General features: G+C 55.2%; 1 protein-coding gene across 6 annotated transcripts in view; it reads right to left on the reverse strand.

Moving 5' to 3' along the window:
- Positions 1–7,367: 7,367 nt before the first annotated feature.
- Cbfa2t3 (CBFA2/RUNX1 partner transcriptional co-repressor 3) overlaps positions 7,368–24,609 on the reverse strand; it is a 48,572-nt gene continuing 31,330 nt past the window's right edge. For 2 of the 6 annotated variants that reach the window (XM_029532572.1, XM_021220088.2), the window contains exons 3-12: positions 24,180–24,257; positions 19,805–20,046; positions 19,535–19,624; positions 15,264–15,445; positions 14,413–14,642; positions 12,239–12,324; positions 11,409–11,607; positions 10,823–10,891; positions 9,882–10,072; positions 7,368–8,371 (exon numbers count right to left, since the gene is read on the reverse strand). In XM_029532572.1, coding sequence (XP_029388432.1) covers positions 8,102–8,371; positions 9,882–10,072; positions 10,823–10,891; positions 11,409–11,607; positions 12,239–12,324; positions 14,413–14,642; positions 15,264–15,445; positions 19,535–19,624; positions 19,805–20,046; positions 24,180–24,257 — 1,637 coding nt within the window. In that variant the 3' untranslated portion in view covers positions 7,368–8,101. Of the gene's footprint in view, positions 8,372–9,881; positions 10,073–10,822; positions 10,892–11,408; positions 11,608–12,226; positions 12,325–14,412; positions 14,643–15,263; positions 15,446–19,534; positions 19,625–19,804; positions 20,047–24,179; positions 24,258–24,609 lie in introns of all 6 variants that reach the window. The other 4 variants (XM_029532575.1, XM_029532576.1, XM_029532573.1 and 1 more) reach the window with 3 other exon arrangements.

Here is a 24,609-nt window from a genome sequence, read left to right on the forward strand (position 1 = left end):
TCCGCTCACCTCCGCAGCTGCATCTGCCCTGTGGCCTTCCCTTTTAAGTCCTCCCCCTGACCAGCTGCTTTCACTAAAGCCCTAAAGATTAAGAAGGCCTCCCAGCTTGGGTTAGGCTACTGACCAGAGGGGTCAAAGGTTGTAATCTCCTCTCTGTCTTCTTCACCAGCTGCACCCCCAAACACTCAGGGAAGGGTGGATGAGCCCAAAGTGGGGTGGGCAGGGACTCACAAGAGCGTGGCTACACTGTGAGCTTCCTGGAGTCTGCCTGTCCCCTTGGTTCATGCCGCGTGCCCCGACCCCAGCTCTGACAATAGAACCTAACTGATAATCAGATCTTGTTCAAGCTACCTAATTGTCCTATGAAAAGGACAGATTTCAGGGAGAGGTGGCACTGTGCATGTCTGGATACATTGGGTCAGTTTGAGCAAGCTCCCCCTCCCACCCCTCCCGAGGGCTAAGAGTTCAGGCCTAGGTTGGGAGCCTATTAAACCCGGACACTAGTTAGATGGTTCCTGTTGCCACAAGGAAGGCTCGGGCTGAGCTGTACAAACTGGGTGACGGCTACTTGGCGGTGTAGGCGGGTCCAGCAGTTCCCAGTCCTGTTCAGCTGTTGCCCCTCTGCCCTCACCTCCCAGGACTGCTGCCAGCCAGCCTACATCCGTTGACTCCTTACTGGGGCTTCCAGCAGAGGGGCGGATCTAGTAGCATACTGCTGGGTTTTGGCTTGACAAGGGTACCGATGCTTCTCAAGGCTACCCCGCCAAGCCTCTGGATCACACGGGGAATTTCTGGTGACTCCATAGCCTCACATCTTCTGTGACCCTGTCCCCAGGCTAGGCAATAGGGTTTAGTTTAGCTATATTGTAAGTGGAGTCTGGTGGCTGCCAACCGCCACATCCTGGGATTGGCAGAAGGGTTGGGAGGCCGAGGCGGGAGCAGCTGTGACTGGTGCAGCCCTAAGAAACTGTGGGCTTCTGACCCTAGGCTGACTCCTTGTGTACCGTTTTATTCTCCAAAGTGGCTGAAAGCTGTATCACGCTTCATGTGATGGCTTGTACTTATACACAGTATGGAGGCAGGAAGATCACAAGTTCAAGGCCAGCTTGGGATCCAGAGTGAGGTCCTGTCATAAACAACTCACTAGTAATAAAAACTGGTATGGGTTCCACGCCTCATAAAAGAAGGACTCTGTGGAATAGTCACATGACCTGAGATAACATAGTTTGAGTAGACTAGTCACATGACCTGAGATGTAGAGACTGAGTGGCCACTGGCCTCTCCCCAGCCCTGCTTCAGTTACTTCCCTGGGCCTTTCCTGGCCAACAAGAGCTGCTCGGGGGCAGCGTCCACATCTACACGGAGAACAAGCTGGCCGTACAGGATGGGCTGGACAGGGATAGACAAGTGGCCACGGCTGTCCTCCTGCATGTCCTCCATCTCTTTGTATAAAGCTCTCTTGCGGTTCGGCCTGGATCTTTCCTGTACTTCCATGTGGAAGGCAGGACATGGCAGGCCGTTCCCAGGCCAAGGCCGTCTGGATGGGGCTCAGGCCCTCCCTGGCCAGTCTCCCCTCTGAGCTCAGTGTCTGCAGTGGAAAAAGCTTGTCACCCTCCGACTCTCCGAGCTATCCTGAGATCACTGACACGCCAGGCCCAGTGGGGCTCCAGCCAGGCGCCTGGCCTAGGGACAGCTTACCCCGATGCTGGCCTTCTGAACAATGCCTTCAAAAATACACCGTGTTCCAAGCCAGGCACAGTACCAATGACAGTCGCTTCCTCCAGGCAGCTACTGGTGCAGCCTGAAGGGCTACAGCCAGGTGTCTGGTTCAGGAGGACCTTCCCTTTAGCCAGGACACAGTTGCCACAGGAGCAGACCGAGAGAAGGGTCTTCCACTCTGAGGCTCTCAGTGACCCCTCAGGCCTTAAGAGTCCCTTCAGTGTTCCCTCAGGTCCCCCTACCAGGCCCTCAGTGCCCCTTAAGCCTTTGCAGTTTGTCTCAGCCAGGTCTCAGCATCTTCCTCATGTGGACAGCTCAAAGAACTTGGCCCCAGCGGTAAGCTTATAGATCAGGCCCTTGAAACTCAGGGGGGGGGTCCAAGGTTCATTTTTGGGGGGGTGTCCAAGATTTTTCCAGAACTCCCTAAAACTAAGGTCCAAGGTGGACCCCATTTGCCAAGGATATAGCAGCAGCACAAGAATTTGAAGTTCCCCTCCTCTGACTACCCCAAGTCTTCTCTGGTACAACCGACCCCCACAATGGCCCTTGTCTGTGCATCAGGTCGTAGAACACAGTGATCCGATATGCGCAATGATCTGGAGGAACAGCAGCAGCCATCGTAGCAAATGCTTACTTTATTACATAGATGTAATTAACCTGATCACCGCGTCCGTGGCCCACAGGGCAAACATATAGGACAGCAGTGGATAGCAGTGGGGGGTGGGACCCAGTACCCAGGACCCAGGTGTGCAGGGTTGTAGGACACAGCTTTTCATGCAGGAAACATCCAGTGCTCTCCTCCCAGCTCCTGTAGGTGGAGAAGCAGTGGCTACCCCCCCCCACCCTGCAGGCTGTGTGATGCTGTGCCCACCCCAGGTATGGTGTGAGCTGAGGGCTCCTGGGCCTCTCGTCTGGGTTGGGAGCAGGTGATGTGCTGAGCAGGCCACACTTTGAGTCAGATGCTGCATTCCTATCTCCCAGGCTGGCTTGGTACCCTAAGGGCCAGCTGAACTGAAGGAAAAGGAACAGAACACGAGACAGAGGTTTCTAGGATTTGGGGACTTGTTGTTGGTTGACTGTCCTGGGCTTTGTCTGTGAGCTGTCTCCAGGAATAGACAGTTCCCCTGAGTCCAGCTCGCCTCAGGTTTCTCTCCCTATCTTCTCTTCCTCTTGCCAGCATGATGAGAACCCAGGGGTCTCTGCCCAGCCTCGTTTCAGCAACTTCCCTACATAGTAGGAGCTAGCTTCAGGGTGAGCAAGGAGTTCCCAGGGGAGCTGGTGGATGGTCCCAAACACCCAGCAAGTACCCCTTCCCATCCGTGGATTGAGGAGGTGCAGACCGGACAGGGCCAACTCTGAGCTCCTTGGGATCCTAACAGAGAAGATGGGAATAGTGCACAAGAGTCCGGGGGCACAGGGGACTAAGAGCACCCCAGTGTCAAGGGAGGCCGGCCCCAGCTTGCTCTCCTCTTCTGGACAGACTCCTGAAAACAAGGACATTGCCCTACTTTCAGGGAACGTGGCTGCCTAACCCAGCCTTCCAGAGCTTGTGAGCAGGCATAGAGACCAAATCCCCCCCCCAGCACAATTCTGTTCTCTTCTCTCCCCCAAGCAGTTCCAGATGTGTCACAGCTGCCACAAGAACATGTCCAACCTGCCCACAATGCCTACGATAAGAACTCATATTTCTGGAGGTGTCTGGACACCACTGTGGGGCAGAGTGCTGGGGGGGGGGGAGACATCTGTGGCCTCATGGGTAGGTATTCCTAGAGCAGCCCTGGACAGTTTAGGGCAGGCAGAGAGGAGGGCGTGGCAGGCCCTGGTGTCTTTGGTACACTGATAGAGCTGACAGAACTCTGAGGACAGCGAATAGAGAGATGATAGGAACAGGGGCCTAAGGGTGGTTGTGTGCCTGGGGCTGGAAGGTGTATGGACGCAGGTATGGTATGCTGGGGTGGTGGGGTGGACAGACAGTTTGGATGGAGCAATGGACAGGTGGACAGATGGATTTGCCGATGGATCAAGGTAGATAGATGGGGTAGTTGGCATGGAAGGGTAGGCAGAGGATGATGAATGGGCGGAGGCAAAGGAGTTCATGGGAAGATGGCTGTACAGGTCAGAAGGACGAGCTCAGGAAAGTGTTGATCTATCCGTTAGGCTGAGGAGTGCAAGATGGACAGATGGTCGCCAGGGATGATACTTTGGTGTCAGCCCAATGATTTATTTGGAGAAACTAAATGAGAACTTTGGGCCCCATCCTGATCCCTGCCCACTGTGGCCTCAAGATAACACAACACTGCCCGCAACGGCCCCGCCTCTCATCCTTAGCCTTCTCCATCGCCAGCGACCCTCTCAGGTCTTCTGACAGATGTCCCTATTAACTGAATCCTTCTGGGTGCTCCTGTGGGGGCTGGCTCCTCTCACCTTGGCACCCCTGTCAGGCAGCGGGTGGGACCTGAGCTGTGGTATCTTCCAGCCTGTTCCTATACAGCTGTGACCACACGTGGGATGAGAAACACTGGCCTCCGCTCCTGAGCAGATCTGAGGACGGAGCTGCAAAGAAGTCTCTTCGGTAGCCCTCAGGGAAAGGCCAGTCTGGGTTCGAGGCAGGGCTGGGACATACAGGACTTGTGCCAAGAAGCCATAAGGCCATGCAATGGGATCTGGGCTGGGCCTTGGGGGTTGGAGAGCTCTGCCTGCTACCTGCCTTCCCCACTCAGCCTTCCTGGTTTAGCTTTGGCCACAAAACAGGAAGTGAAGTGGCCTTTTGAATTGGGGGCTCTGGGGGAGCAAGACTCTGTGAGAGCCGCATCTCCTAGCAGGGTTTGGTTCATGCTTGGCTATGATTACCAGGAGGCAGGGCCTGGCAGTTCCTAGGTCAAATGGTGTGTGAACCAGAGAAAGGCAGCAGGAGTCAGGCACGGAGTACCACACCCCGTCCCAAACGCCGTGGAGAGCCCCAGGCAGACTGTAGAATGAAACCAAGGGTAGGCTGTGGTTATGGCCACCCAGGGTATGCCTCCCAATAAAGAATGCCCATGGATCCTGTCCGTTCCGAAGCTGTGAGGTGGTCTGGTTGTACTGTGATGTCTCTGAGTAGCTGAAGTCAAGCACAGCACTCATGGCTTAGCCAGGGCCTTGGTGCCCGCCCGGCTTAGCAACCCCACCTTATCCTCCAGCCTCCTTGCCTCAGGGGACTGCATCAATACCCCTGGGACCTCCTGCTGCTGCTTTCAGCTTCCCGTTTCCTCACCTAACCCTTCACAGCCCTGTCTCCCTGCCACCCTGATTCTGCACTTGCCTCGACTCCTGAGCTCTGCCCAGCAGACATCTCACCCTCGATGTCTACGATGTCTACGACTGCTGGCCAAATTCCATGCACAGGAGGCTCACTGTGGTTGAATGCCATCTGACAGCCACCTTGAGCGGCTGTCGCTCCCAACAGCTAGGGTGTAGATGGTTGTGTGTGTGTGTGTGTGTGCGTGTGTGTATGCTGAACCCTAACTATGCAGCCTGGTTCATGGAGATGAATTTGGCTGGGCAGCATTGAGTTGTCTGTGGTGGGCCCTTTTGTTCCTAAAAGGTGGGTAAGGCTGGCAAGGGTAGGAAAGGAGGTTTCTGAACTAAAGCAAACTGGTGACGCTTTGGGACCTACCTCAGAATGTCTGGACCACATAGGAGAAGGAACTCTAAAGTCCTGATGCCAGGGACATAGATCATCAGGAATGTCACCTCAGGACTCCTGGCCTGGACCTCTAGAGACCACGACTCTTAAGTACAACCTGAGGGGCCTAACTTTGTTTCCCCCTACAAACGTGGTGCTCACCACCCCATCACCCAGAGCTCTTTCCTACCAGTGGTCACTGGCCTGCCCTTCTGGAAGGGCCAAGGTTGCTGCGTGCAGCGGAGTAGCATTGACAAGAAGTACCGCGTGGGGTACAGCGGGGAATGCAATCCAGTGATGCTCCTTGTGACGGGAGGCAGGTCTCTCTCTCTCTACCAGCACACAGACTCAGGGTTTGCAGGCGGACGCTCAGGAGGACTGGTCCACTAGAGAAGGGCGGGCAGGCTGGAAGCCGCCTCGTGTCCTGGCTTCTCTGAAACCCACAAGGGCTATGGCCTCAGAAACCTTCCAGGGAATGAGATCTACCTCAGCCTTCAGAGCAAGGGTTGCCGTCAGGCTCCATTCCGGGTTAGCACCAGGTTGATGTTTCCCAACAGGATCCACAGAACGTTCTGTTAAACAATGGCTATACAGCTGTGAAGAAACACCAGCCACCAGACAAGCCTATAGGACCACAGCTCAGACTCCTTCCAAAGTATTCCCTAAGCCTCACATACTTCCGTGGTTTGTCTTAATTTTTTTTTATTTGGCAAACATCTCCTCGGTACTGATGCCACAGCTGGGAACCTCTGTGGAGACTATGTACATTCACATTAACACACGCTGCACACAACACCTTGCTCTGGGCAGGGCCCCCTGGGCCCAGGGTTCAGGAGCAATCCCCCATATTGCACGCTAGGCCTGCAGCTTGCTGCAGCCACAGCAGAGGTGCAGACCTGGATTGTGTCTGCTGTCTCTTTTTGTTTGGTACAGGTATGAGCCTTCTTCCTTCATTTCCTCCTTGAATCCTTGAGGGAGTCGAGCGGGCGGAGGGCAGGGCGGGCAAGGACTGGAGTGTAGGTGGGCAAGCATCACTGTCAGCCCCAGGACTGGAGACCAACACTGGGGTTACAACACAGGGATATGTACAGCCGGGCTCGAGTCTTCCAGGTGAGGTGCGGGTGGCTGCTGGCTTTTGTGGATTTTTTTTCTTTTTCTTTTTCTTTTTTTTTTTCTGTAAAAGTTTGAAAGAAATGAGGGTAGCCACAGCAAGACACAGGGGGCGGGGTGACGGGGCCGAGATGGAGGTAGGGTGGGATGGAAGAGCGGAGAGGTAGAGGAGGGAAAAGTGAGAAAGCGTGATTCGCTGTCTCCTTATGCTCTCAAAAACAGTCAAGAATCAACCCAAAAGATTGTCACAGTTTCATTTAGGAGTTGTGCTCTCTCTGGGAAGAACACTTTAGCACTTTTTTTTTTCACAAGTGGAAATGACTTATGAGAAGTCCCAGGAAGGTGTGGGGACAGACGGAAGGAGGCGCCTCCCTTGCGTGTAGGGACGCATGGACATAGCCCTAGGGCACACAACGCCCAGGCTCACACTGACTGGGGCTTCCAGATGCGGTGCTGAGGGTCACGTGGCCTTGCTGCCGACGGCTCTGTCCAGCAAGGATGCTGCCCACTAGTCAAAAAGGAACAAAAGGTTTCTTCTTGGCCCGACCCACCAAATCCCAGCATCCCAACGCCCCCTGAACAAAATCAAAACCCAAATCAAAGACTGACATCCAAACCAACCCAGGGTGGAAAGACCATGAAGAAAATACTTTGGCAGTGATAAAAATAAATTTTGGATTTTGATTTCTTGAGTTTGCTTTTTGGGCTTCCTTTGGAGCGAGGTGTGTCTGGCATCCTTGGCTGGCTAGCTGGCAGCTGGCATCCTTGGCTGGCTAGCTGGCAGCTGGCATCCTTGGCTGGCTAGCTGGCAAGGTAGTTTACAGGTGTGTTTCTTTTGCTTAAAAAAAAAAAAAACTTTTTGGATTTTTTTTCCTTTTTTTTTTTTTTTTTTTCACTTAAAGCCAAAGAGTTTGAAGTAAAACCTGAAACAAAAGCTGCTTCTTGAGTTGGAAATTGCAGTTGCTTTCATTATCTCTGCTGTGTGTACGCTGATCCCCCTGGGGCTGGCTGGGTGATACAGCAACTCTGGAGAGAAAAAATCACAGTTTCTTCCCTTACTCATGAGCAATGGGGAGAACCCCACAGTCTTCTTTGTCCATTGCTAAGTAGCTTGTTTGCCAACAAAACAAAACCTCCAAAAGCTCTTCATGGAAAAGAAAAGCTACCAATTAGGTTTCTCTGATGACAGAGAGATCGTGTGGACGTTACAGAGACGCAGGAGAGTCAGGGAAACGGCAGGAGACGAAGACATCAAGAGACACACACACACACAGAGGCAGACGCAGAAAGACAGACGGGACAGACAGCGGCGGACACAGACGGGACAGACAGCGGCGGAGCTGGCCACTCTCCTGCTGGTGCCACTGTCTGAAGCTCTGCAATGCTGAGGGTGCTTGCGACGACCAGAGGCTGTAGAGGTCCCGGCAGACCTTGTCAGGGAGCTAAGGGCTGCACGGGTGCAGTTTTGTTAGATCTGTGTTTTCTTTTGGAGTGAAGCAGCAGCAGCAGTGGCTCCATGCGGCCCAGCTCCAGGCAACTGGCGGGCCACGGCGGGGCCTGGAGGTTGGCAGGGCATGGCGTCCATGGGCTGGGTGTCAGATCTGGAGGTCAGCGGGGCACAGCAGCGTCCAGCGGGCCTGGTGGCCCCGGAGAGCAGGGACGAGAGGGCCCTGCCGAGCCGGCTTCGCTGGGGCTGGCAGTGGCGTCAGGCTGTCCGGGTAGAGGGTCAGCCACTGCAGCTGCGGGGCCCTGCAGACTCTGGCCGCACACATGATGGTGCTTCTCCCAGTCCTTGTGCTGACAGAAGGACCCGCAGTATCGGGCAGCGTTACAGCCGCTGCACGTCTCGCTGGCCTTGCGCCCGCAGTTCCAGCAGCTCTGGATGTAGAGGAGGGCAAAGAAGACGGTCAGAATAGGACAGACCCCACGTGCCCAGATATCCTGCTCACTGATGAAAAGGAGTGTGTGTGTGTGTGTGTGTGTGTGTGTGTGTGTGTGTGTGTGGCACGGAGAGCTATGCATCCACTCCCAGCTGACAAGACCCAGGGAAAGAAAAGAACTCAAGGCCCCTAGAGGAAACTGAGCTGTCAAGCAGTTCCATTGGGAGGAGAGGCGGCTATGGACCAGAATTCCCTTTTCTGACTATATTCCTCTGAAGGGATGGCTGGAGATCCTTGGAAGGTGGCAGGGCCATGAAGCTGGGTGGTTAGCCCACTTCTTGTCTCTATTTGGCTTCTAAAGTCTCTGGCCTCACCCTTCCAGCTGTTCCCCAGCTTCCCTGCTCCACTCACGGAAGCCTACCTGGACTCTCCACGAGGAGAGCTCTTTACGCCCCTTCCCCGGGGTATGTTTAGATGTCACATCTAGTACTATCCTCACTCCCAAATACCCAACACCCTGGTCGGCTCTGCCCATCTCATGACAGCTCTGAGATCCCGAGATCATGTATGCTGTGTGGATGTGCACACAAGTGCGTGGAGATATATGCATGTGGGGGCGTGAAGACAGTAGCTGATTTTATTCCTGAGCACTGTCAACCTTATTTTAAGACAGGGTCTCTCACTGGCTAATCAACTGGGCTAATAGGGTGGACCAGTGGGCCCCAAGGCAGTGGGCCCCTGGAGACCTGGCCCTTCTTCTTCTTGTTCTTTTTTTAAAGATTTATTTATTATTATACATAAGTACACTGTAGCTGTCTTCAGACACACCAGAAGAGGGCATCAGATCTCATTACGGGTGGTTGTGAGCCACCATGTGGTTGCTGGGATTTGAACTCAGGACCTTCGGAAGAGCAGTCAGTGCTCTTACCCGCTGAGCCATCTTGCCAGCCCCAAAACAGGAGAACATTCTTGTATGTATGTATGTATGTATGTATGTATGTATGTATGTATGTATTTCCCCTGAGACAGGGTTTCTCTGTGTAGCCCTGGCTGTCCTGGAACTCACTCTGTAGACCAGGCTGGCCTCGAACTCAGAAATCCGCCTGCCTCTGCCTCCCAAGTGCTGGGACTAAAGATGTGCGCCACCACTGCCCTGCTTTCCTAAACCTCTTGCTTTCACAAGTTAAGAACAGAGGGTTTGACATCAACAGGCTTCAGCAGAATGTGAGCTCCATCATGTGTCAGACCCCAGATAATCCATTACTCTCTGGACCTTTAGCTATTGCTCCTGCAGGTTGGGAGGGCCTGAGGGACACCTCAACAGGCCTCACGTGTCTCTCCTGCTCTATTTACTGACAGTCAGAGCTGAACAGACTGCACGTTTGCTTGTGGCACCTGTGACAGCCATGGGCACCGAGAGCAGAGAGCTCATGAGGCCTGGAGGTTGAACAAGTGTGGTGTTTGGTCAGCTCACAGACTGCAGTGCACCTGGAGGCTGGTGGCCCTACCTCGCTGGAGTCTTCTTGCTGGTTGATGACCGTCAGGGCATCCTCCGAGGCCTGTCGCTTGGCCTCCGCCAGGGCTCGTTCCATCTTGGCACGCTCTGTGGTGATGAGTTCATGGGCTTTGCGCTCCGCATCAGACACGGCTTTCTGTAGTTCTGACATGGCCTGGCGCTTCACTTCATTCACAGCTTCTTCTGTGAAGCACAAACGTAGGGTGGCAGTCACTCAGGCTGGCTCCCCTGCGGTTCTGGACCCTCTTTGCACACATGCCGACCATACATTGTGTGTGTGCACACAAAGGTACAAGTCAATGACTCTACTCCTTTGCTGAAAGGTATGTATGTGGGTGAGTGTGTGAGTCCTGGGCACACATGTGTAACCCTGGTCATGAGGAACAGAGCCATGGGTAAACTTTCTGAAGCTCAAGCTCCACCTGCCGGCGTCATGGTTCTTACTCTGGTGTGCATCTTCAGTGGGTGAGGGCCAGTTCCTACCCACAGTATGGTCTAGCATGTTCTGGAAGCATGTTCTGCTAGCATGTTCTGGTAGCATGTGTCCAGGAGTCTGTTCTAACAGGCGTCAGGCATGTCATTGCTGTGAGGGATCTGCTTTGAGAACAGATCAGTTTAGGCCTACCCATAGGGAGCCAGAGGTACACTGTGTGAACCCTGGCTGTAAATACCTGATTCATATTCTCTCTCTCTCTCTCTCTCTCTCTCTCTCTCTCTCTCTCTCTCTCTCTCGCTCTCTCTCTCGCTCTCGCTCTCGCTCTGTGTATGTGTGTGTCTGTGTGTGCCTGTGCATGTGTGCATGTATGCACACATTTTGTATATACCCCTGTGTGAGACCCAATGTGTAAATCAATCCCAAACTTGCTGCATGTGGAGACCATCTGAGTCCCAGACACTTCTTAACGGTTGTTCCCAGGGTCTGTCTTTACTCACCAGCCTTCCTCCAGATCTCTTCAGGCATGTAGCCAGACAGGGTCCTGGGCGTGAAGTCCCGGTGAACATCTGGGATAAGGGGATGGGGGTACAGTGTCACACACAAAGTGGGGTCATCACTTGCCTTCTTCCACACTGGATTCCCTCCCACTCTGGACAGGGTTTGAAGGCAAGAAGGATCTTTCATCTTGGGAATGAGGGCTTCACGTGCCACCAGGGGGATAGGGGGATTTGAGTGGCGTACTCTATAGACAGTGAACATGGATTCAGGCTGGGATCTGGGCATATCCCGGACCACCCTACCCCCCATCTCTGTGGTCACCGCTGTGGTGGATGGGTAAATAGAAGCCCTCGGGTGCCTCCTCCGAAGCCTGGCCTATACCTACCAGAATCTGAGAGGTCCAGGCTCCCTAGCAGGCCAGGCACATCTTTATGCCACAGGAAAGGCCCCCCTTACCAAGTGAGGCTCCCTGTTTAAGTAATGACTGAGCATTGGCTAGCTTTCTGAAGAATTAGTGGCATCCTACAGACTTTAGGGCTAGCAACCTCTCGCTACAGGTCCTCCATGTTCTTCCTTGGTACACACCTAGCTGAGACCCCTCAGGGCCACTGCAGCTGTTAAGGGACCGGGCAGAGATGGGGGTGGGTCCCTTCTTCCCCTCCTCAGAGTCACTGTAGCACCGGATCCAGTGGTTGAGTTCCTCGCGGTCGGCCTCCTGACACCGGCGCAGGACGGTGAGGGATCGCCGGGTCTTCTCCACCATGTCCATGATGCAGTTCAGAAGCTGCGGGCGGGTGGCAGGGCCTTCAGGATGTTGGAACCGGGGCTGTGGCCAGATGTGGCCATCCAATATGGAGGGGGTGGTCAGGGAGCCAGCTCAACGTCCCTGAAGGCGGGGCACAGAAATCTATACCTTGGCTCCCCACAGACAGTGAAATGACTCCCAGTGCCTGTGGGCACCCGACTTGAATGGGAGCGTCTTTGGATGCATGGTGGGGTGGAAGGGGCTGGGGGTGTTTCCTTCAAAACTCTCATTGCCAAGAAAGGTGCAAGAGGGCCAGGGGAATGGAGGTTCCTGGGAACATCAAGACGTGGTCCACCTGGCCTGACCAGGGGTGTCCTGCGTCGCTGGGGCTCAACTCTGCAAGTGTCTGAGCAGGAAACGGTAGAGGAGGAAGAGCCAGTGTGCATGGCTCAGCATCCTTGTCCCTACTCTTTGGCAGCATCCTGACAGGCCAACAATGGATAATGACCCTCACATAAAAGGGCGGGCAGCCAGTGGGCATGCCGGTGGGTCCTACCAGGAGATGCTGAACCCAGGGGAGCCCAGTCTCAGTGCGGATCCCCCCACCCCAGCCTTGTGCAGACGTTCTGGGAGTCATGACGGCCTGTGGCAACCCCACCTGGGCACTCACAGTGTTGAGGTGCTTCCACTCTTCCGCCCACTCACGTTCTGTGAGCCTGTGATCAATCACTTCTTCCTGCCGAGACCCAGGCATGGCTGCAGAAAAGGCCACACACAGTTAGGCCCCCATGTGGATGACTAAGCCCTGACCTGGATCTCAGGCCCTGCCCCTACTCCCAGGTGCCTCCTACTTCCTACACCAGGGGGGGTCAGGAATCAAACCAGGCCACCTCTGTTCTGCCTCAGTGACTCATTGCCTCCCACTAACCTTCTAACCCAGCTCCTCTCGCTTCGCCCATTTCTGATAGGCAGCTCTCTAGGTGAACTCACTTTAAAGGTCTCTCTTATCATGGCCCAGAAACCTCCCCGGGCCTCTGGGCAGCTGCTTAACTTAAGTGTGTTTATGACTTCCTCTCAGATAGCTGTACTCCTATGCATTCCTCAAAGTCCAGGCCAAGGGGCCCCGCCACAGCCGCAGTCTTTGGAATTCCTCAGGCCGTGTGTCTCTGGTCTCTAGGTACAAGATCTCCCTGTTTATTCTACTATTCCTGCTCCCAGACTGTCAGCTCCATGGAGAAAAATGGCGTGCTGTGTTTACCTCTGTGTCCCAGGCTGAACTCTGACCTGGGTGTTTACCAGCCACTGCCCCCCACCACCACCAGTTCAATCTTGGGATCAGATCTACCTGCAGCAGGATCAAAGTAATAATCCAGGATGGTTCATTCTCCGTGAGATCCTGGGGCCCTTATGTTGTCACTCCTTGCTTCAGTTTCCCAACCCTGTCTAGTTCTTGCATAATAAGTAGTTAGAAGGAAAAGCCCCAAGCTGACCTGATAAACTTGAGGGGGTGTGCCCACAGTTACCAGGCAGAAAGTGGAGGAGGCGGTGTTGGTTGTAAGGCCAGTCTCTAGATCTGTAACCCCGGGAATGACTGACCAAATGGGGTGTGGCAGGGTGTGGGTGGCCACTGGCTGGGGCATGGGGAACATGATGGCCCTGTCTTGGTTTTCCTGCAATGTCAAATGCTCCCAGTGTCCTAACTGAGGCTATGCAGGTGACCTGTCACCAACCCAGACTTCCTGGGGGGCCGAGCCTCTCTTTTAAGCAGCCCTCAGCACCTTAGGACCTCCTGCTATCCTAACCTGAAATGCCTCCCTGAGTTGCAGAAGGGCAGGGAGTGGCCACAGCCGTCATCCAGCACCCTCCCTGGCTGCCCACGAGGGGCCTGTGCCAACGCCCAAACTAAAATAGAGGCTGAGATCTGTGCGACAGCTGGCGTTTATTTTTGCATTAGCAGAAGCGGGTGGGAATTAGCACCTGCCTGACCCGGCTGTGGTGAGCCAGACACTGTCATCTGCTGCCTAGGACCAAGCCCTGGAAGCTTCCACGGTGTGGGGGTAGGGAGAGGCCTCTGCTGACCCTGCTCTGGGACCCTACTGGCATTCCGAGTGACCCTGCACGGTCATTTCTAACATTACGTGCCAACACACCGGGGTATGGCAGGGATGGCCATCTCTGGGTTTCTGCAGAGTGTTGCTGTGCACACCCATGGCTGCCCCACACATACTCCTTGGACTTCGGTTTCCTCTGAGGTGTGGGTACAGAATGGGAAACGACAGCGTGTGAGATCAGTGGCACGTGTTCCGTGTCAGCTGCTGTCCTTGTCATCGGTGGCTGGGCCTTGGGGTAGAGTGTGTGCCAGGTGCTCTATCAATAAGCTATCCTCACGTAATCCCTGTTCTGACAAAGAAAGAGACTGAGGCACAGAGAGCTCACGTGGCCCACTTGAGGGTCACTTCTGCATTCAGCTACTGTGGCCTCAGGCTGCCCAGGGCAGAAGGATATCCCTAGGACTAGGGTCCTCTACTGTAATGCTATTCAGTGTGTGAGGAGGGGGGAACTTGTCTCTGGAGGGGCAAGTTAGGCTACATGGGCGCGGGGGTGGCTGCTGGCTCCTTCTACCCGCTTCCTTGCTGGACAGCTGAGGTGTTGCTGACAGCTTCAGTGTCCTCCGCTAGAGCGCAGGTACAGGCAGGTGCTGGCTGAACCCCTAAATAAATGCGTGCAGACTCTTTCCAACAAGAGCATGTGCAGGCGTAAACATGGGCACGGGCTCACGGACACGCAGGTTCCATACTATGTGTTCAGACCTCGAGCGGTCGACAGCCCTCTCACACCGCTTACCGAGGGGCCGATGGCGTTCCCGTAGCTCTCGGGGATCAGGATGGCGGTAGGAGTCCCGGAAGTGGTGGGCCATGGCCATGTCCTCCAGGCGGTAGTGCGGGGGCGGGGGCGGCGTAGGGTGGGGCAGCCCGTTGCTGGGGCTGCAGCGCTGGGCGGGGCTCAGGGTGCAGGACCGCTTACTGAGGTGGTCGGGGTGCAGAGGGTCCCGGTCTGACCCATTCTCTTTGGTCCTGACCAAGAAAATAGGTGACCAATGGACATCAGCCCTAGTCTTGGATAGAGGATGATAATGGAGGCAAGGAGAGACAGACCGGGCAGAAGCAGAAACTCAGAGGAACCCCACTGTGCTCTGGCCCTTCCCCCCCCCCTGCTCAGACCTCCTCTGGGGCTCCTGGTGAAGAATGGACAGAGGGAGACACCCAGGATCCCATGGCCAGGTGTGGTCCCCACTGTGGTATGGGGGTAGGACCAGTATCTCTATGGCCCGTCAAAGGGTCCAGTCCAGTCCAGCCACCATAGATAGGCCTTAGGCTCCAGGTCACTCAGGGTTTACACACAGCACAGTGAAAAGTGAATTCTGGCGGACAGTCTCCTCCCTGAGCTGCTGTCCTCCAGGGATTCCAGAGGCCCCTGGGGTCCATAGCTAAATGAGCAGCATATGCTTGTAGAACCCAGAGTCGCCCACACACCAGCCTGTCCCTGCAGCACGCAGCGGGGTTAGCAGCGCTTGATCAGCCTGCTACAGACAACAGACCGGGCCAGCTGTCTGGCAGAGCTGCGGCAGGGGCAGATGGGCAGGAAGAGGCCACCTTGGGTCACCTCCCGTCCTGTGGGTTTGTGAGAGGCGGTACCTGTCAGGTGTTCTCCTCTTGCCGTTCTCGTTGACTTCCAGCAGGAGTTCGGACGAGTCGACAGGGGAGGTGGCGCTGGCGTCCAGCAGCAGCTGTTCGTGCTGGGCCAGGTACTGGGCGGGCGTCTGCTTGGCCAGGCGGGCACAGTGCAGAAGCTCGCGCTGCAGCAGCGGAAGATTAGCCTGCGGGCAGGACAGGGGTTTTTAGGCATGGCTGACTGACAGCTGGGGTGCAAACCCACGTAGCCTGTTCGGAGCAGACAGCCCAGAACTGCTTGTGTGTGACTTGGGGCTGCTCTGGGTCCCTTAGGTCCCTTTTGCCTTCTAACAGCACAGTGGGAAGTGACAGGCCTGGGATCCGCTGGACACACCATAATGTAGGGACTTCACCTCCTAGAGTGCTGTCTGCAGCCAATACTCCCTACCTGTACCCCGTTTATGCAGGTACCATAGCATTGTTGTCGTGGAGAAAGAAAGCAAGGTTAAGAGGGGGCAGGCAACCTAATATATGCGCCTGCATGAGAGGGGGAGGGAGAGGGAGGGGAGGGGGATAGCGATGTCAAAAAGGTGCTATGCTGCTACAGGGTCTCTGCTCTACCCTCCCCCCCCAAACACACTGGCCAGAAGCCCCACAGACCCAACTCCTCTCCCCACTGCCTCTCCCTTTCCAGTCTCAGCCCTAAACAAAGCTCACAGATGGAACCTGGGACAGCAGCACATAAGGAATATGACCTTCGTGAACCCAAGCCTCAGCCATGACATCACTTCTAGACTCTGCATCTGCAGATGAAGCCACCGGAGCTCACGGACTCCATGTCTGTGAGCTTCTCTCCAGTGCTGGGCAAGGGTCTCCGGGCATGCCCTGCTGGTAGTCAGCCTTTTCCGAACGGCTGCGGGGAAGAGTGTCAGGCTGGCCTTCAGCATGCTGGACAGGGGCCCAGTGGCAGGCTCTTGGGAGAGCCAGCAGTTCTAAGTATTTGTAAATAAACACAACTGAAAACTTTCCCATGCGTTTCAAAGCTGCCAGGGCAGCCTTCTCCAGCCTCCGCCTCCTCAGCCTCTGTTGGCGCATCCACCCGGCCCATCAGGCAGCCGATACGTTTTTTTTTTTTTTTTGTGGAGCGGTATGGCTGCCAGGCCTGTTTTTCTGTTTGGATAGCTGAACAGGGGCCAGCCCACCATCTGCCGACCACGTCAGAAGCATGGGCTGGGATGAGGCCCTGGGAGGTCTCAGTGGTCCAGAGTCACCTCCCTCACCAGTCCCCCACCCTCTCCTTGGCCAGCATGGTGGGGTGGGGGCTGGGCATGAGCACCATCTGGTTGCTGTTCGGGTGGGGGAACATCTGGGGTCCTGGCCAGCTGGGGCCAGCTGGGAGCTAGAGCCTCGGGTGGGGTGGCTTCTGTAACACTCCACTGTCCAGCTACATGGAGGCGGATGTGGGGCAGAGTGGAGGGGACCCAGGCTCAGGTAGTCCCGCTGTACAGTCCAGATACACGGCAGCCCTTAGCTGGAGATCCAGGACCACTTCTCATCCAGAAAGAACAAGTCCCCACTCTTTTTCAGAAGTCCCAGGCTGGACTTATTATTCAGAGGGCACACCAAGCTGGTCGCAGGGTGGTCTGGGCCCCAACTTCACTTGGCGTGGAGATTTTGATGCCCAGAAAAAAAAAAAAAAACCTAAACCATCTCTGTTCTGGATGGGACTCTGGTAAAAGACACATAGCACACACTTAGGACCACCAGAGGAACAGCAAAGTCCTGAGTTTTTGTAGCACTTCCCTTTGCTTTACAGAGCCTCTCCACCGCAAGCTGCTGAATGAGACTGGGTGCACCTCACCCTGGCTGGGCTACCGAGGAGTCCTGTGGTCTTGGGGTGATCATACAAGCCCTCTTGTCTCATCGGCAGACCAGAGCTCTGGATGTCCTGGTGGGGTAGACTCCAGTGAGCCCCATGTGAATTAACCCAGAGCTTCCTATCACCTGTGTGGCTGACAGCTTTATCTTGCTTAGGAAAGGACCCAAGAGGGCCCTGCCACTGGAGCCAGGCTCTGCGCAGCCACACCTTGCCCAGCCATCTCCAGGGGCAGCCATGAGAATCACTGTAGAGGCCAGGATGTCCATAACTATTCAGGAAGGTGCTCTGGTGGCTTTCTGCCTTGCCAAGAGGGGACCCCACCCAGTGAGGGCAGGGGAGGCACCCGGAGCTTGTCTGTCTGTTTCAAGACCATTGAGGCTGGGCCCTGCTGTACTGGCAAAGTAACCATGCCTCTTTGACAGGACTGAGTGGGCTCTGGCAACAAGGTCAGAAATATTAGCTGGGATCTTGTATTTTTAGGTTTGACTTTTGGCTTTTCCACCCCAGGAGCTCCATATCATGGAGGCAGAAGTACCACCCAGTGTTCCTAACGACAAGACGCAGAGGTCCTGGGTGAGCTATGAAGCAGGCTAGCCCCTAAACAGCCAACTCGGGCATAGAGAAATGAAACGGAGGAGGTCCCTTGAGGAGGCAGTGCCCTGCAAGGTGTCCCACCTAGTGCTTGCTTTAGGATCCTGTACTAGGTGAGGTAGGAAGGGGACTGTGGGTAAGGACCACAGGAAATGGAAGCTGGGATATTCCAGGCACAGACGGGGCGGCTAATGCTACAGAGCATCTGTTGCAAACACCGGCTCTGACAAAGTAAGCAGGCGTATGGCATCCCAAAGACAGGCGGCGGCAGAGTCGGCAGTATGCGGAGGGTGAGGAGAATGGGGCCTCCAACGCACACCAAAATGACTGCCAGGTGGGCCCACGCGCTGGCACCCGCAGCTTCTCTGTTGTCACTAGCTCCAGTGTGAGCCCAGCAAGGTGTGGGTGGGAGGGAGGAAGGGAGTGGATATGAGTGTCATGTGGGGTCCCCCTATCAGCTGCCAGAGAGGGTGCGGCTGGTGGGGCATGTACTGTGAATATTGTGGGGACTCTGAACTGTACAGATCCAAGCTTGAACCTGGCCTTGGATCTCTACCAGCCGGGAAAGTGAAGGCTTCAGCTTTCCTGCTTATTAACTTGACAGAGTCAGGGCTGTTTCTCCCTCTCATGGGTCAACAGGGCATCTGTGCAGAGAGCCTTATAATCCATTCTTGGTCTAAATTGGGCAGTTTAAAAACTCACTGATGGGGGCTGGTGAGATGGCTCAGTGAGTAAGAGCACCGACTGCTCTTCCAGAGGTCCAGAGTTCAAATCCCAGCAACCACATGGTGGCTCACAACCATCCGTAACAAGATCTGACGCCCTCTTCTGGAGTGTCTGAAGACAGCTACAGTGTACTTACATATAATAAATAAATAAATCTTTAAAAAAAAAAAAAAAAACTCACTGATGTAGCTGCTCTGTGAGAATGGAGGACTCCAGCCTCAGGGGCTGAGTACAGAAGAGAGGAGCCGGGCCAGTACCTCTAGGTAGCTCCGTGGGAGCTCATCCTTTACATGGTCTGACCTTGAACTTTGAAGCAGAGCACAGGCGTGCAGGACCAAGGAACCAGGGCTCTGGTGTAAGTGGAGGTGGGTGCCCTCAGGGGTGGGCGAGCTAGCATCTCCCTGAGAGGTCTAAGCGGAAAGTAATCGCGTGGGCAAACCCATTTGGAAGCACACCACCCTCTCTCCTCTCAGAGTGGAGAGCTACAGTGAGTCACAACCCCAACGTGAGGACCTGGCTCACAAGCTTCTCAGTAAGCCTGGTAGTGCACCCTTGCAACCCCAATTGCTGGAGGCTGAGGCAGGGGGACGGAGTTCAAGGCCAGCCTGGGGAACTTAGTGAGACCCTGCCTCAAGATTCAAAAAGGGCGAGAGCCACAGTTCAGCAGCGGGACACCTGCCTAGCGGGGACGAGATCACCCCTCGGCGCGGACAAAAACCAAACCAAACCGAAAGAGCCCACAGAACCCAACCAACCGAAATACCATGCAACCCTCATCAACAAACATGGCTCCTCATCCCGAGGGTGCGGGCTGGGCTGAGGAGTCTGCTATGCTCAGCGGCTCTGGTTGCTCTGCCAAAGGGACCTAGCAGAGCATCGCCGTCGTTTGTGAGGCCCCCAGTCTGCATTTGGCACAGCATCTTCTGTCACCCTGCGGTCCAGGCACACGCCTGCCTGTCCATCGCCCATTTTTCATCCTCTGCACGCCCATTTCCCACACTGGATTCTCTAGCCATTCCAAAGTGGCTTTCCCTCCTTTTCCAGGGCCTTTGCATACATCAACCGTCCCTGTTGCCTGGGAGGTGCTGCCTTCGCTTACCTTCAGAAAGGGGATGACAAATGGTCTCAGTGGAAAGTTGGTGGCTTCCTGGAGCTTGGCATGAAACTCTTCGATCGTCAGAGTTGAGTTCTGCGGAGAGACAGACCGTCCCATCTAGAGGTTCCCATGCACTACTGACCCGATGTCCCACCCACACCTTGGGGAGGTTCCAGGCCTGGCTTGAGGGCTGGGCAGAGCATGATGGGGTTGTGGTCATCGCGATGGAGCCTGAGGCAGAAGCTGTCATGGGGAACAGGGGCGTAGACTCACCACCAGGCCCAGCACCAGCGTGCGCACGCGCTCCCCGATCTCGGGTGAGATGTCGCTGCCGAACTGCTGCAGGGTGGTGAGGAAACGCTTGAGCTTGCTGAGCTGCCGTGCCCCGCATGCCGGGGGCAGGTGCTGTGTGGACAGCGAAGCCGTGGATGAGGTGGCTGGGCCGTTGCTAAAGCCATTGGGTGTAGACGGGGCACCGTGGATGGCCGTGGGTGAGTGGCTGCTACCGTTCATCACTGTGGGAGAGCGGTGATTGACCGTGAGGGCAAGGCATAACAATTGCACTTGATGGTTATAAGTACACACAGCGGCAATGCCAGTGACCCATATGACAGTGATGATGATGGTGGCCGGCGTACTATGCAGCTGCCGCTCTGTCCCTGTAACTATTCTGTGCTCATGGGCACTATACTCTTTCTACAGATATGCAAACTGGTACTGGGGAGTCCCTTCACCTCAGGTACCCCAGGCAGGAGGGTGGTAGGGCTCATACACTGGAAGTGGCTGCAGAGACAGACATTTGTGGGGCCGGCTTACGCTGTCCCTGGGGGCTACCCTGACCTTCACGCCAGCCAAGATTCTAGGTCCTCCACACGCAGCAGATGCCCAGTTCAGCCTCCCAGATTGGCTCAGGTTTCCACTATGAGCAAGCACGTCTTCACCCGGGGTGTGGGAAATGAGAAGTCGCTCCTGTCACCCCAAGAAAAGGCTAGCAACCCTGCCCCTGCTCCAACAGCCTCAAGCAGCACCTTCTACCCAATCTCTTTCCCAACGCCGAGCAATGTGCCCAGAGCCTTCCCAACCCTGAGCAACACCACTGCCAGCAAGTCGATCCAATGCATGAGAGGATGGGATTTAACATCTGGCAGAGACTGAGATACCCCTCCCCCAGGAGGAGCTGGTTGGGTTCTTCAGGGGACTGTGACACAGGAAGCTGTGTCCAGGGGCTGGTTCATGCTGAGGACGATCAAGTGACCAAAGAGACAGCTGATAAGCATGCTACAGGGTCACTGCTGCCAGTCACTGAACCCTGGCTGACTGGATAGCCCTGTCATTGGCTCGGCGTCCCAGGGCCAAGGCCAGGGGCTGCCACCGAGTCCTTGCCTCTCAGCCCCGAGTGAGTGACAGAAGGTTAAAAGTTGTGGCAGTGGGCCCCAGCTATGATTAGCAGGATCTGCAGACAGGTCAGAGATTGTAGGTTACAAATGCTACCTCTAGGCAGATAGACATGTTCATACACCTCTGGCTCACTCCACTGTGGCTTTGCTGTGTCCTCTGTCCCTGACCTTAAGGATACAGCACCATCTCCTGCCTTGGCAGAGAATGCAGAAGACAGAGTCTCTTGTCTGGGCTGAGAAATGCAGCTCTGGTGTGCCCATAAGGTCACAATCCTCAAAGCTCCAGCTGTCCCATGCCACCTGTGCTGAGACTAGCCTGGTAGGTCTAGAAGTACCAAGGGAGCAAGGGAGCCCCCTTTTACCCTCAAGATCCCTCCAGGCTTGCCCAGTACAGAGATTCCAGCTGAGTCCCCCTGGGTTCCCTGCTTGCCACAAGCAATGGGTTCCTCAGCAAGTCACTCCAGACTGTGCATCTTGATTCAAGCACTGGGAGGTGGCCTAAGGGCCAGGCACGGAAAGGTAAGATAGGGCTTGACCCGCATCCCTCCTTCCTGGCCCTCAGATCTCCGCAGATGCTACAGTTCTTGCAGGATCCTGTTATACCTCTGCTCGCTCTATAGGATGGGGGAGCCTAACCTGACTCTGTCAGTCTTGTGGTTTCAGGCTCTCCTGTGAGCCCCATATAGCCTTCTCTTGCTAACTAGTGCAGTGGCTGGCGCCATCTTGTCCAGGTGCTGCCTGAGGGTCTAGTCCAGATAAGCCACCTTGGGGCCAGGGCCCCACACAACATGTTCTCGATCCATGCAACAGACTGGGGTAAGCAGCTCATGGGTACAGCCAGCTGGTGGCTCCCAACTGTCTGATCCTAGGGCGGATGCCCACCTTCCACACTGGTTAAGACAAGAGATGCTCTGGCATGGTGTGGGTGTGGCTGCTGGTATAATCCCCTCAGAGGACACCCCCTTCTCCCCATTCTGTCCTCACCTCCAGTCTGACAGTCACCTGCTACAAGGGCTATGCTCTCACAAGTCCTCTGACAGCCCTCATATCATAAACCCTTGAAGGGTTTGGGGAGCGGCACCTGTCCAGACGGACAATGTAGGTCAGACCTGGGTCCGGCATTGGTTTCTCTATCTGCCAGTAGTCCCAAGCCATTCTGAAGTCCTGAGGCGGGCTCCAGGATCAGAGCATAGCAGTCTGTCCTATTTCCCAGCCCCATGGCTTATGGAGCCTGTGCATGCCACCAGCTTACCTGGAAGCTGGCCCTCAGGAGGTCACAACCCTGACAGACTGGGGGTTATGTGAGGCACCCCTGACAGCTGCTTCTGAGGAACACAAGTTTCAAAACATGTGGGGAGAGGCACACAGGCTCACAGGCTCCCTGGTGTTTTTAAGCTGCCACCAGGCATGACAACCCTCTGTGTACGGTTCTAAGTAGCTCCTCTCTCCTGGCGCCAGGGTGGGGTATACATGGAAGCTGAAGCCTTCCCATTTGTCTCCCCCAAATGATCTCAAGAGCCCCTTCCAGGGCTTAGGATACAGTCAGTTCCAGAATGATTGTATGCTAGTAGAAGCAGGCAGGCCTAAGCGCCGTGTGTGGGAACACCCCTCTTGCTCGGCAATGGTCAGTGATGGTGGCACACAGCATCCATCACTGACAGCTCTGGGCTCCTAGCCTCTCTAAGACCAGGTCCAAAGGACCCCACTGGGTAGACTTCCTTCTTACTGGTGAGCTCTGACAGCCGACACACACACCCCAGTCAACCCCAATGACAGTCACTTGCTGTCACCTCAGCCAGGCCAGGAGATGGCTTGTTGCCATGGAGACCTCACTAATAGCTGTGGTCTTGTGTCTTAAGACCAAAGGTTCTATCACCAGGACTATGGGCCTTCTAGTAGTTTCTAAGACACGCCGATGGATACATGGTCTAGTCCGCACCACCCACCAGACCCAGCCTGGCCTGGACCTGTCCTCCCTGTGGCCCGCTTACCAACCTTGCTCTGAGCGCCTGGGTCCCCCGTGGCCTGCTCGCCTCACTGCCTGTCTTCCCTCCCTCGGCTGCCGGGCAGTCTCAGCAGCTAAAGAGACGCCAAAAATAGCCCCCGGCACAAGTGTTTTCATTACCACGACAGGTGTGTTACTAAGTTAGACTGCACACGTGTCCTCTGCTGATGTTTGGGGGCACACGCTAGCACCCCCATAACTCCCCCAGCCTTGACGCTTGGGTGGGAGTTAGCCTGGGGCACACGGACCCCGTTAACAGCTCTTCCACCCTTTCTCCCTGACACGGGGAACACCATTATCACCACAGCAAGAACCAGTCAACAGTCGATGGCCAGTCAGGCTGTGTGCCAGGCCCTACTGTGTGGCTAAGCAAGGCACGGAATGATGGCAGCAAGAGGGACAACAGAGAACCCGGGCCGCGCATGTAAGCTCTTCCTCATTCTTAGAGCCCAGAAGTTATATGGCAGCCGAACACACCTGGGATGTGCAGCAGGTTGGCCCAGTCAAGGCTGCTCCTGCTGGCGGACAAGTATTCTGAATGTCACCTCATGCTTTGGTACAATCATCCACTAGTGACCGATACCCACAGGGCACATGGTGTGGCTCAGACACAGCAGCAACGGCTTTGTCAGCGAGGGGCACAAATCACCCTCAGCGCTCTGTACTGTGGTAGCATCGCCTTACAGGTGGGGAAACCGAGGCATGGGCAACCATCCCTGACCATCGTTAAGCTACCCTGCCAATAGTAGGAGCCAGGGTCTCTTATAACAGTGGAGTGTGGCTTGTCATTGACATATGTCCCACTGTTCCCTCACAGCCCTGGTGTCTGCTCCGGTCAGCCCGCCTGGATGTTGGGGATGAAGCTCAGTAGGTGTTCACATGCAAAGGCACCCCAGTTCCAGCACAATGGCTGAGGGGTCTCCATCTCTAGCCCTAGGCCCCTGGGCCTCTCCAACAATAGGAGTGTAGAGGTCTTGAGAAAGAGCTAGGTGGCCTCCCACGGTTCTCTTCTCTTCTTTTCTTTTCTTTTTTCTTTCTAAGATTTATTTATTTATTATATGTGAGTACGCTGTAGCTGTCTTCAGACACACCAGCAGAGGGCATCAGATCTCATTACAGATGGTTGTGAGCCGCCATGTGGTTGCTGGGATTTGAACTCAGGACCTTTGAAAGAGCAGTCAGTGCTCTTAACCGCTGAGCCATCTCTCCAGCCCCCGAAGCCCACGGTTCTTGTTATTTTACTTACAGAGACAGACCATGGACCACTTTAAGCAGCCGTGGAAACGGCCATGGGGAAGAGACGTCGCGGGTCCATCCTCGCCATCTGTAAGCAAAATAAGAAGAACAGGCTGTCAGGAGGGCGCCGCAGCGGCTGTCCTCTCTGCAGTGGCGGTCCCAGAGACCACACTGTTGCCACTGGGGGGCTGGTCCACTCCTCTGGGCCTCAGTTTTCTCCTCTGTAAAATGGGTTACACTGGGTATCTGTCAGCAGGACACTTCACTCTTAAAAGCTGTCTTTCCAGAGAATGCTCCGTTACCCCCTCAGCACTGTCCTTGAGGGACCTGAGGGCCCAGGCTGTGTGTTTTCCGTGACGGAGATTCAGGTCTGTTACGTGAGGTGGGGTTGTCAGTGGGCACACACAGTAGCTCTAGGAGTCGTGAGCCGCGTCTCAGAA

The sequence above is a fragment of the Mus pahari genome, chromosome 20 (genome assembly GCF_900095145.1).
Source record: "Mus pahari chromosome 20, PAHARI_EIJ_v1.1, whole genome shotgun sequence".
Lineage (NCBI taxonomy): Eukaryota > Metazoa > Chordata > Mammalia > Rodentia > Muridae > Mus > Mus pahari.